This window comes from Oncorhynchus clarkii, chromosome 9 (genome assembly GCF_045791955.1).
Source record: "Oncorhynchus clarkii lewisi isolate Uvic-CL-2024 chromosome 9, UVic_Ocla_1.0, whole genome shotgun sequence".
NCBI lineage: Eukaryota > Metazoa > Chordata > Actinopteri > Salmoniformes > Salmonidae > Oncorhynchus > Oncorhynchus clarkii.
In genome coordinates this window covers 70,247,837-70,260,962 of record NC_092155.1, presented here as the reverse complement: position 1 = coordinate 70,260,962, position 13,126 = coordinate 70,247,837, and the positions used below count along the sequence as shown (strand labels likewise).

Below are 13,126 nucleotides of genomic sequence, written 5' to 3'. Positions count from 1 at the left end.
GTTAATTTATTTTATTTAAAAAATTAAGTTATTATTATTATCAGGTGAATCAATTAGATTATTTTCTTCAGGTTAAATATGATATGTGTTTGTAACAAGTTTCATACATTTGTTAATGACTATAACATATCAAGATTACTGTAGAAGTTGCGTGTCTTACTGTAGAAGTTGCGTGTCTTACTGTAGAAGTTGCGTGTCTTACTGTAGAAGTTGCGTGTCTTACTGTAGAAGTTACGTGTCTTACTGTAGAAGTTATGTGTCTTACTGTAGAAGTTACGTGTCTGGCACACATATTTGCACAACAAGGTTCACGTAGTTTCCAAATGAAGTTACGTCATTTTTAATATAATTATTTCTTTATTTATATTTGTTTTCTTTCTTTATCTATTACATTGGGAGTAATAAAGCTGTAACATTCCTAATATAATTATGTATTTATTTAATTGAATGTCTACATTATCTTTGTTTTCTCTTTTAACTTAAGGGATCCTTCAGCACAACTGTCACTAAATCCTTAATATAATTGTATTATATTATTTTTTAACGTCATTTAGAAAATAGAACTAGAAAATGCTAGAAAGTGTCTGTTTCTCTGTAAGCTGTAGTACAATAACATGAAATAAGCTGCACATTAACCTGTTAAACTTTTAATTTATATTAACCTAAGATGCATTTGATTCTAATTGGTTTGTTTGAGGCATAATTGTGTTGGGAGGTTTTCACTGCATTGCGGATTTGTTGTGGTACTGACCAGTTTATTGTCTACGTTTTGATATCGTTTCTATATTTATAATTAAAAGGCTTGTTATGACTGATCGTTAAGTGGCATTTATTTTTTGAGAGATTAATACAAATTGAGCAATAGGGGATAAGGGCCTTGGTCAGGGAGGTGACCAAGAACTCGATGATCACTCTGACAGAGCTCTAAAGTTCCTCTGTGGAGAAGGGAGAACCTTCCAAAAGGACAACCATCTCTGCAGCACTCCACCAATCAGGCCTTTCTGGTAGAGTGGCCAGATGGAAGCCACTCCTCAGTAAAAGGCACACGACAGCCCGCTTGGAGTTTGCCAAAAGGCACCTAAAGACTGCCAGACCATGAGGAATGAGATTTTCTGGTCTGGTGAAACCAAGATTGAACTCTTCGGGCTGAATGCCAAGCGTCACATTTGGAGAAAACTGGCACCATCCCTACGGGGTGAAGCATGGTGGTGGCAGTATCATGCTGTGGGGATGTTTTTCAGCGGCAGGGACTGGACGACTAGTCAGGATCGAGAGAAAGATGAACGGAGCAAAGTACAGAGAGATCCTTTATGAAAACCTTCTCCAGAGTGCTCAGGACCTCAGACTGAGGCGGCGGTTCACCTTCCAACAGGACAACGACCCTAAGCACATTCAAGACAACACAGGAGTGGCTTTTGGACAAGTCTCTGAATGTTCTTGAGTGGCCCAGCCAGAGCAGGAACTTGAATCTGATCGAACATCTCTGAAGAGACCTGAAATAGCTGTGCAGCGACGCTCCCCATCCAACCTGACAGAGCTTGAGAGGATCTGCAGAGAAGAATGTGAGAAACTCCCCAAATACAGGTGTGCCAAGCTTGTAGCGTCACATCCAAGAAGACTTGAGGCTGTAATCACTGCCAACGGTGCTTCAACAAAGTACTGAGTAAAGGGGTCTGAATACTTATCTAAATGTGATATTTCCGTTTTTCATTTTTAATAAACATGCAAGAAAATCTAAACCTGTTGTTGCTTTGTCATTATGTGGAATTGTGTAGATTGAGGGGGAAAAAACGATTTAATGTACTTCCTGGGCTTAGCCAGAGAGCCCTGCTGGACCTCCCTAACAGCCTCATATAACCGTGTCACTGGAGACCTTACTGTGAATGGAAAAAAAAGACAAACAACAATTTACGACATACAACTGTAGTACAGGGCAGCAAGGGATTTATTTACCAATCATTTAAAACCCCACTTATTATGAAGTTAAGTTTCTTTGAGCCTTGAAAAAATTAAGCAAAGCTTTTGAGTGCCTCCCATTATTTAGAGCAAGCTCCAATTAGATTGTTGAACATACATTGCTTTAACAGTAATAAATCAGAAGTAAATCCTGAACTGCTTCATGTGTTCAATTAGATAAGATAGAATTGAAGTAAATCAAGGAGTTAAAGAAGAATATATAATTATATAGTTAGAAGTGTCTCCACAAGTCCTTGGGTAAATTTGACCTTCAAAAATCATGTGTCCAGGATGTTAGTTACAAAGGTTCTCTATGTAAATCCATCCAATGGGCAATTGTTGAAGTTTTGATTTACAGAAATATATTCCGTAATAATTGTCAAAAAAAATAATAATTAGAAATGATTTATAAAATAATGTTTTACTGACCTCATATTGTCGGTTTCTCCTCCTTCACGCTGCGCTGGAAAGGAAGTCCACCCGAAAATTGCGCAAAAATAAACTGGACACGGAGTTCAGCCATATTGGTGGGTGAAAATATTGCGATATTTTTTCCATCGTGCCACTAAAGAAAATCTGATCGGGACTTCAAGTGAATGCTGTGGTACCACATGTATGCCTCTCTGACAGCAACATACTGGTTCAAAGACACTCTCCAAAAGGTAACCAATATTTTTGTGCATGTTGGCTTTTATTTCAACTAGTGGGTCTAAATGCTGATTGGTTAAATGCTGATTGGTTAAAACTGCATTCCAAACATTTGCAACATTGTTTATACATACAGGTTTACAGGTATGCTATGCAAGTTCTTGCAGAATTCCAGAATTTTTACATTAGATCAATATGAAACAACAAACGTCTGACTTGTAATTTGTTTTAAACACAGCTGACACAACATTTTAGTAAAAATGACTTTAAAAATACCCTACCATTTACTGTAATCAGTCATTATAATGAATTTAATAGTTTAACAGTATTGTGATTCAGACAGTATTTCATGAATGTTTGATTCTCTTCAGGGCAGCTTGAAGAGACTTCTTCAAGAATGTCTCATTGGAGGACAAGCAGCAGGACAGTGTGTGTTTGTGAGCCACAGTTACCTGGACAAATACAACCAGACAATAGCAGTCTATCAGTAAACAGACGTTAAGTGACAGTTATACCTTTAGACTGGACTTAAGGTGTTTTCATAGCCAACGTGCCTCCGTTTCCTCTTTGGGATCTAGGTCAGGTTACTGTACAGCTCTTTAGGACAACTGCTGATTTAAAAAGGGCTTTATAAATACGTTTGATTGATTGAAATAACCTACATGCGTGTTATACTTGGTCAGCACAGTGAGCATCATCTTGGCATACTTCATGGACTTGGTGAAGTGAGGTGCCTGGGAGCTTAGCTGGTCAGTGAAGAGTGTGAACAGCTCTTCATTCAGCTCCAGCTGAAAAGTGTATACAAACAGATTAAAATCAATGAGAGACTAGGGATTTTATGAATACTCTGTTTTCACATACAATGCGATCAAATCAAATTGGTTTGGATAGCTATGGTAGATTAGAGAACTATACTGAACAAAAATATAAATGCTACATTTATATTGGTCCCATGTTTCATGAGCTGAAATAAAAGATCCCAGAAATGTTCCATACACAAAAGCTTATTTCGCTCCAATTTTATGCACAAATTTGTTCACATCCCTGTTAGTGAGCATTTCTCCTTTGCCAAGATAATCCATCCACCTGACAGGTGTCATATCAAGAAGCTGATTAATCAGCATGATCATTACCACAGGTGCACCTTGTGCTTGAGACAATAAAAAGCTACTAAAATATCACACAACGCCACATGTGCAATTGGCATGCTGACTGCAGGAATGTCTACCAGAGCTGTTGCCAGAGAATTTGGCAACACGTCCAATCAGCCTCACAACCGCAACACGTTTAACCACGCCAGCCCAGGACTTCCACATCCGGCTTCTTAACCTGCGGGATCGTCTGAGACAAGCCACCCGGACAGCTGATGAAACTGAGGAGAATTTCTGTCTATAATGAAGCCCTTTTGTGGGGAAAAAAACTATTTTTTGAATTGACTAATTTCCTTTCATGAACTTTAAGTCAGTAAAATCGTTGAAATTGCTGCATGTTGCGTTTATATTTTTGTTCAGTATAGTTTGGTCTGGTTTGGTAGGTATGGTACATTAGAGGACTAGTTTGTATTTGAGTGGAGTAGATTTATGGTTCACCTTCTTGTCCAGCAGGGCATGAATGACAGACAGCAGTCCTTCACACCAAATCCCTTTGATTGTCATTCTGGACAAAAGAAGATCTTATGAGACTGTATAAGACGTTGTATTAAAATACATGTAATCAATACAGCCAGAACACTTCACTGGTTGTTAGATCCATTACACCCAATGGGTTGGTTTGTCTTACTGAAACACCAGCAGTCTGAAGTGGGGATCCAGGCAGTCTTCTATCAATCTGTTGAGCAGCTCAGCCTGTGCACTGCCTGATGATACATCCCAGATTTAGATATACAGTGCCTTCAGAAAGTGTTCAGACCCCTTGACTTTTCCACATTTTGTTACGTTACAGCCTTATTCTAAAATGGATTCAATAAAACATTTCCTCTGCAATCTACACACAACACCCCATAATGACAAAGGTTTTTAGAAATGTTTGCAAATGTACTAAAAATAACCGAATAGCTTATTTACATAAGTATTCAGACCATTTGCTATGAGACTGTTTCCATTGATTATCCTTGAGATGTTTCTGAAACTTGATTGAAGTCCACCTGTGGTAAATTCAATTGATTGGACATGATTTGGAGAGGCATATACCTGTCTATATAAGGTCCCACAGTTGACAGCGCATGTCAGAGCAACAACCAAGTCATGAGGTCGAAGGACTTGTCCGTAGAGATCTGAGACAGGATTGTGTCAAGGCGCAGATCTGGGGAAGGGTACCAAAAAATGTCTGCAGCATTGAAGGTCCCCAAGAACACAGTGGCCTCCATCATTCTTAAAGGGAAGAAGTTTGGAACCACCAAGACACTTCCTAGAGCTGGCCTCCCGGCCAAACTGAGCAATCGGGGGAAAGGGCCTTGGTCAGGGAAGTGACCAAGATCCCGATGGTTACTCTGACAGCGCTCCAGAGTTCCTCCGTGGAGATGGGAGAACCTTCCAGAAGGACAAACATCTCTGCAGCGCTCCACCAATTAGGACTTTATGGTAGAGTGGCCAGACAAAAGACACTCATCAGTAAAAAGGCACATGACAGCCCACTTAAAGTTTACCAAAAGGCACCTAAAGGACTTTCAAATCATGAGAAACAAGATTCTCTGGTCTGATGAAACCAAGATTTAACTATTTGGCCCGAATGCCAAGCGTCACATCTGGAGGAAACCTGGCACCATCCCTACGGTGAAGCATGGTGGTGGCAGCATCATGCTGTGATGTTTTTCAGCGGCAGGTACTGGGAGACAAGTCAGATTCAAGGGAAAGATGAACAGAGAGATCCTTGATGAAAACCTGCTCCAGAGTGCTCAGGACCTCAGACTGGGGCAAATGTTCACATTCCAACAGGACAACGACCTTAAGCACACAGCCAAGACAACACAGGAGTGGCTTTGGGACAAGTCTCTGAATGTTCTTGAGTGGCTCAGCCAGAGCCCAGACTTGAACCCGATTGAACATCTCTGGAGAGACCTGAAAATAGCTGTGCAGCAACGCTCCCCATCCAACCTGACAGAACTTGAGAGGATCTGCAGAGATGAATGAAGAAACTCCCCAAATACAGGTGTGTGTGAAGCTTGTAGCGTCATACCCAAGAAGACTCAAGGCTGTAATCGCTGCCAAAGGTGCTTTAACACAGTACTGAGTAAAGGGTCGAAACACTTAATAAATGTGATCCATTTTTTTAAAAATTGCATAAATTAGCAAGCATTTATAAAAACCTGTTTCTGCTTTGTCATTATGGGGTATTGTGTGTAGATTGAGGGGGAGAGGGAACAATGCAATACATTTTAGAATAAGGCTGTAACGTTACAAAATGTGGAAAGTCAAGGGCTCTGAATATTTTCCAAAGGAACCGTACGTGGTAAATAAAGAGATTATATATAAATAGAAAGATGAATTGATGATTAGTGGCTAAATATAACATCATAGGTGGAGAATACTATATTGACTGACAGTTAATGCTCTTCTATTTTGGAGTCCACTATTGATCAATGTGTATGTCCCACTCACCTGTCTGCCCTTCCTCCAGGACTGGTCCAATCAGAGAATGGCAGGTTGGCCTGGGGTAGCGACTGCATAGTGACGTCACAGCCGTGACTAGACAGCGTGAGGCAGGTTCAGAAAGGGACAGAACCTGCCAGAGGTCAACAGTACGGGAGAAAAAGTCAGAGATATAGGTAGCCTGACAAGCTATTGTCTTATTCACATTATAAGGCCGACTTGAACAGTACTGGCTCAAATTTTTATTTTCACATTGTCCTTTCCAGCAAAGAAACTATGATGGATTGGTAACCAGTGCAGCTTGGTAACCAGGCCAGCCCAGTGCCGCTTGGTAACCAGGCCAGCCCAGTGCAGCTTGGTAACCAGGCCAGCCCAGTGCAGCTTGGTAACCAGGCCAGCCCAGTGCAGCTTGGTAACCAGGCCAGCCCAGTGCAGCTTGGTAACCAGGCCAGCCCAGTGCAGCTTGGTAACCAGGCCAGCCCAGTGCAGCTTGGTAACCAGGCCAGCCCAGTGCAGCTTGGTAACCAGGCCAGCCCAGTGCAGCTTGGTAACCAGGCCAGCCCAGTGCAGCTTGGTAACCAGGCCAGCCCAGTGCAGCTTGTTTTGGCTCAGTGTTGGTCAGTGGTGTGAAAAGGGTACATATGAATGAAATGTGAGGTACCTTTCCCAGCAGGAGACTCTTGATGAGTGTGGCTGCTGTGCTGTGACTGAGATCAGGAGAGAGTTCTAGCAGGCAGCTACAGAGCTGAGGTAGGGTCTGTTCTGGCATCTCAGACAAACTCAGCATCCTACATAAGATCTCTACCTACAGAGAGAATGGTTGTTATTGGAAGTAGTGCTCATGAACGACCTGATTTTGCTAATGTTTTAGTGTCAATTTAAAAAAGTCTAACCTGGGAGGGGTCACAGTCGTTCAGCACCTTGAAGATATCCACTGAGCTCTGGTCCCACTAAACAAAGAGGACACAGGGGATTAAGGCCCTTTCATGTGAGTCAGTGCATCTCAGACATGATCACTTCATTAAAATAGATATCTTACCTCCATCTCACTTTCCAACATTTCCTTGATTTGAGGGATAGAAGCCTGAACCAAGAACACATAAGTTACTTTCAGTTCTTCGGTGGTGTCAACAGAATACTAATGTGACTGAATAGTTAAGTCATGTCCTTTATTCATCTCACCTTTACATTCTCAGGCAGTGCATCACTTGGACTCCCTGCTGCTGGCTGCGGTTCCACAGCTGGTTCTGGGATGACACCAACCACCCGGTCCGTCTCCATCTCATCCTTCAAACCCTCCGTTCCCACCACAAACTCCATACTGCTACAACTCCTCTCAGTGTCCACAGGAGAGAGACTTATCCTCATCCTCTTACGCTGCTGTCCGGCGTCGTCCTCAGGTTCTGAGTCCAGATCAACACAGCTGCTCTTCCTCTTCGGAACCACATCTAGCCCACCCTGTGAGGATGAAGACAGTTGTGGCTCTATTGGTCCACCTAAACAAAAGGCCCATCCTGTTGCTTTATCATCACCACCACCACTATCCCTCAGACGCTCACATAGTCCCCTTAGTCTTTCTCTGCACTGGGGGGTGATTAGAGGCTCCTTCCCCCCAGGGGCTCCCAGGTCTCTCCGGAGCTGTACGACTAGGGCAGACACCCAGGGGTTTGGGGCATGCTCCCCCTGGCTGAGGCAGTCTAGCAGGTGAAGGACACTGGTCCGGGGATGCAAAGGGTGGGTGAGATGGAGGAAGGACACGAGGCTCCGTTGGAAGGCAACTGGAAATAGGCACACGAGTGGTTTGCTAAGGAAAAGAGCAGTGGGTTATAGAAGAGAAACGTATATTATGTATTTTTTAACATTTAAAATACACATCACTAGTCTGGTCAGTCTAGAGAAGTCAAACAACGAGGTCAAAAAGCCTAGCTGTTTAACTTTAGTGGAATAAACGAGTTTGGACTATTTTCTCACGTTGTCAGGGTCTGAGCATCACTGTTCAGGCATATTTCCTGCTGGCAAAGAGTCTCGAGACAGGTGTGTAGGCAGCGGTCCGGGTCTGACCGTCGCTGCCGCTGGAACACCCACAGACCTCGACGGGCACCAGTAGCTCCCGATAGTAAAGAACGGAGCAGCAACCGGGAGCGTCCATCAAACCGGAGCAACAAAGTATTTGTGTCCATTGTCGTCTTATGGATAACAAGAAACGGCCTAAAATAAGCGTAATATGTTGTTTTTTGCCTCCAACTAACCAGCGATACAAAATGTCATGCTTTGTTTATGTTTTCACCACCCTCTTCCTGACGTGAACTTGTAACATGAGGGTCTGGCGCCGCCTACTGAGCTGGAGTGGTAAGATCGATAACTGCTGGTCCCTGGTGACGTGGCTAACTAAATGTTTTTTAACTTTTTTGAGGCTATACTGAAAATGTGTGTTTGAGTCATCCATACCAAGCAGTCTTTATCACAACCACTGTGTGCAGTTTTGGCTTCAGTATAAAAAGGTTCAACAAAGACAAGCCAGTTCTCAAATTTTACTTGAAGCCAACTAAGACACACAGGGGTCGCAATATTTAGGCAAATAAGGTATTTCTGTTATTTTTTTATTTATAAATTTTCTAACATTTCTAAAAACCTGTTTTCGCTTTGTCATTATGGGGTATTGTGCGTAGATTGATGAGGGAAAACAAATGTAATACATTTTAGAATAAGACTAAAGTAACAAAATGTGAAAAGGAGAAGGGGTCTGAATTTACGAATGCACAGTACCACTTGTGCATATGTGGGAATTCACTAACATTAGACATCGCCAATGCCTGCAGCAGGAAAAAAAAATAAGCAGCAAACTGTGAAACAATATTTTATTCCCTTTTCTGTGTGAACATTGAAAACATAATAGAATAAATCAAATCTAACATTAGGTCTTCAATCATCATGTCAACACCGCAACAAGAGTTTCCCTGTCAACAGTAAAGGTACGCATGAAGCCTAATCTGGGCTCCCGAGTGGCGCAGCAGTCTAAGGTGCTGCATCACAACCGGCAGTGATTGGGAGTCGCATAGGGCGGTGCGAACCATTGGCCCAGCATCGTCCGGGTTAGGGGAGGGTTTGGCCGGGGTAGGCCATCATTGTAAAATAAGAATTTGTTCTTAACAAATCAAATTTATTTATATAGCCCTTTGTACATCAGCTGATATCTCAAAGTGCTGTACAGAAACCCAGCCTAAAACCCCAAACAGCAAGCAATGCAGGTGTAGAAGCACGGTGGCTAGGAAAAACTCCCTAGAAAGGCCAAAACCTAGGAAGAAACCCAGAGAGGAACCAGGCTATGTGGGGTGGCCAGTCCTCTTCTGGCTGTGCCGCATGGTCCAATAATAATAAGACAGAACAGTTGAAACTGGAGCAGCAGCACGGCCAGGTGGACTGGGGACAGCAAGGAGTCATCATGTCAGGTAGTCCTGAGGCATGGTCCTAGGGCTCAGGTCCTCCTACAGAGAGAAAGAAAGAGAGAAAGAGAGAATTAGAGAGAGCACACTTAAATTCACACAGGACACCGAATAGGACAGGAGAAGTACTCCAGATATAACAAACTGACCCTAGCCCCCCGACACATAAACTACTGCAGCATAAATACTGGAGGCTGAGACTTGCCTGGAGGCACAGACTTGCCTAGTTCAATATAGGTAAAAAATATATATATATATTTTTAAATAAGCATCTCAAATATGTCAGACAAGTGAAAAATATCAGGGCAAGGTATTGCCAGGAGGTATGGCTAGATTATAATGGCACTATAGGAGTCTAGCCATATCTCAGGGCAAGGCAAAGTATACTTTCAATCTAGACTTACATAAAATATATACACTACACATCACAGCATTATTCAAATCTCACTAACTTACTAAATGGTGCAAATGACAATATTGGCACAACAGGACCACCCAATGGAACAACAGATGGCAAACCAATGGGTCGGAGCCCATCACATCAATTAGCCAACTAATTCATTAACCCATCAACTTGCATGGAACCAAAACCCATCAACAGCAAGAGAACAGCCAATCACAGGTCTAAGAGGATGACTCCAAGCAACAACCCACACAACCCTGGGATCCAATCAAAAGTAAAGGCCCTAGTCAACCCATTGCAGTCCAAACCCATGGGGCAGGGTGGCAGTGCTTAGAATAGGTCATACTTGTCATATTCACCCAGGTACAGCGGGAACACCATTGCCATCATCCAGCAAGTCATCCAGAAGAGTCAGAACAATGACATAGTCAAGAAGCTGTTTAAGTCATCCAGACTCATGGCATGGTGCTTTTGGGTGAGAAAAAAAAGAAGAAGCTTTTTACAATTTAGAAATGCATTGAGTGGTCACAACAATATCACAAATATCTGTTTCAGTTTACATTTATCTATGTTGAACTGTGTGTGTGTGTGTGTGTGTGTGTGTGACATTAATACGATCATTGAAATACCACAAGATGATCGTGGCGGTGATGGGGTCTGTAGCCTTGAGGCAGGTCATACCAACAGAGACACTCCATCTTGAAGGGACAGCATCCATGACACATGAAGAAACGACATCTTATTTTCTGGAGTTGAAACAGAGCATTGGTTTACCACAATCAAACTAGGATGCCAGAACCCCAGAAATCCATAGTGACATCTGGTCGAGAGAATGGTAAAAGCTGACCTGCATTTATCTTTAAAGTTACGGATAAGAGTTTCCTTTGGTTGTCCTTCTTCCCAGTACTTGTTGGGGATGTAAAACGCCGACTTGACTCTGCACTTTTGGCAACCCCTTGGGAAGAGAGATAAAGTTGTTGGTTACTTCGACAAGTCAAAAAAATGTTTAAAAAAAGATAGGACACTGCCGACAGTAGATGATCAAAAACTAAAACAAGCCACAATAAACTAACATTTCTCCCCATTCGCTTACTTTATAACTTCTTCCTGGAAGTTTAGTTTTTTTCTCCAGGTGACACTGTAGCTCTGGCATGATGCTAAAGCGCCTATCCCCAGCGCTGGTCTTCTCGTACACCGTCTTCATGCAGATGCCACAGGTCACATCTTTACTCAGGTTGAAGTTTGTCCTGGTCTGCCTGGAGGGCAAGGGGAGAAAGAGGAGGCACCACACTCTGCTGCCACCGCCATCGCTGCCTCCTGGGAGGAAGGCTCCTGCTGGGAACAAATGTAACAGGTTTCAAGTGCTGCTTAGCAGTATTGCTTCCGCACTCAACATCCTTAATGGTAGTTGATATTGCAACCTCCGCTTCTCCAACACGCAACCACCCTGTTTGATAACATACTAACCAGCAACATACTAACCAGCAACATACTAACCAGCAACATACTAACCAGAAACATACTAACCAGCAACATACTAACCAGCAACATACTAACCAGCAACATACTAACCAGCAACATACTAACCAGAAACATACTAACCAGCAACATACTAACCAGCAACATACTAACCAGCAACATACTAACCAGCAACATACTAACCAGCAACATACTAACCAGCAACATACTAACCAGCAACATACTAACCAGCAACATACTAACCAGAAACATACTAACCAGCAACATACTAACCAGCAACATACTAACCAGCAACATACTAACCAGCAACATACTAACCAGCAACATACTAACCAGCAACATACTAACCAGCAACATACTAACCAGCAACATACTAACCAGCTGCGCCTCCAAAAAGGATCCAATTCGGCAGCGCCAGTAGAGAAATGTCAAGCTTTTGGGAAAGCTTACAGGACAATCTTTGACTCTGTTACACAAAGAACATAAGAAAAGCCAAAAGGGGCAATAAATATTTCCGTGTGCCATTAGAGAATACTATTGATGCTATTTTACTTTCTTATCACATTTGTAAACATTTCTCAAAACCTGTTTTTGCTTTGTCATTAAGGGGTATTGTGTGTAGACTGATGAGGAAAAAAATACTATTTAATACATTTTATAATAAGACTGTCGTAACAAAACGTGGAAATGTAAAGTGGTCTGAATGCTTTCCCGAATGCACTTTATGTACAGTTGAAGTCTGATGTTTACATACACCTCAGCCAAATACATTTAAACTCAGTTTTTCACAGTTCCTGACATTTAATCCAAAGAAAAATTCCCTGTCTTAGGTTAGTTAGGATCACCACTTTATTTTAAGAATGTGAAATGTCAGAATAATTGTAGAGAGAATGATTGATTTATTTCATCACATTTCCAGTGGGCCAGAAGTTTACATACACTCAATTAGTATTCGGTAGCATTGCCTTTAAATGGTTTAACTTGGGTCAAACGTTTTGTGTAGCGTTCCACAAGCTTCCCACAATAAGTTGGGTGAATTTTGGCCCACTTCTCCTGACAGAGCTGGTGTAACTGAGTCAGGTTTGTAGGCCTCCTTGCTCGCATGCACTTTTTCAGTTCTGCCCACAAATTTTCTATAAGATTGAGATCAGGGCTTTGTGATGGCCACTCCAATACCTTGACATTGTTGTTCTTAAGCCATTTTGCCACAACTTTGGAAGTATGCTTGGGTTCTTTGTCCATTTGGAAGACTGCAAATGACCAAGCTTTAACTTCCTGACTGATGTCTTGAGACATGAGACTGATCAACAACTACAGGAAGCATTTGGTTGGAATCATTGCAGCTAAAAGGTGGCACTTACTTTGTACCACACGGGCATTGGGTGTTGTATACTTTATGAAATAAATGTAATTGTGTTATTTGTTCACGCAGGTTCCCTTTATCTAATATTGGGTTTTGGTTGAAGATCTGATAACATTCAGTATCAAAAATGTGAATTTGAAAGAGGGCAAAACTTTTTCACAGCCCTGTACATGACACTTCAACATTCTATGGCAGCCATGTTACCTCCTCATTAACATTACATGGGGAATATTTAAACAATGTCGTG

At 42.1% G+C, this 13,126-nt stretch overlaps 1 protein-coding gene across 1 annotated transcript; it reads right to left on the bottom strand.

Annotated features, from left to right (window-relative positions):
* Positions 1 to 2,628: 2,628 nt before the first annotated feature.
* On the bottom strand, positions 2,629 to 8,501 carry LOC139416879 (FA complementation group E). The gene is made up of 10 exons (XM_071166036.1): positions 8,163 to 8,501; positions 7,374 to 7,995; positions 7,231 to 7,275; positions 7,085 to 7,141; positions 6,853 to 6,996; positions 6,201 to 6,324; positions 4,384 to 4,459; positions 4,194 to 4,260; positions 3,267 to 3,392; positions 2,629 to 3,056 (listed from the first exon to the last, which is right to left on the bottom strand). The coding sequence occupies exons 1-10, from the start codon at positions 8,369 to 8,371 to the stop codon at positions 2,952 to 2,954; spliced, it is 1,575 nt and encodes a 524-aa protein (XP_071022137.1). The 5' UTR covers positions 8,372 to 8,501; the 3' UTR covers positions 2,629 to 2,951.
* Positions 8,502 to 13,126: the final 4,625 nt, after the last annotated feature.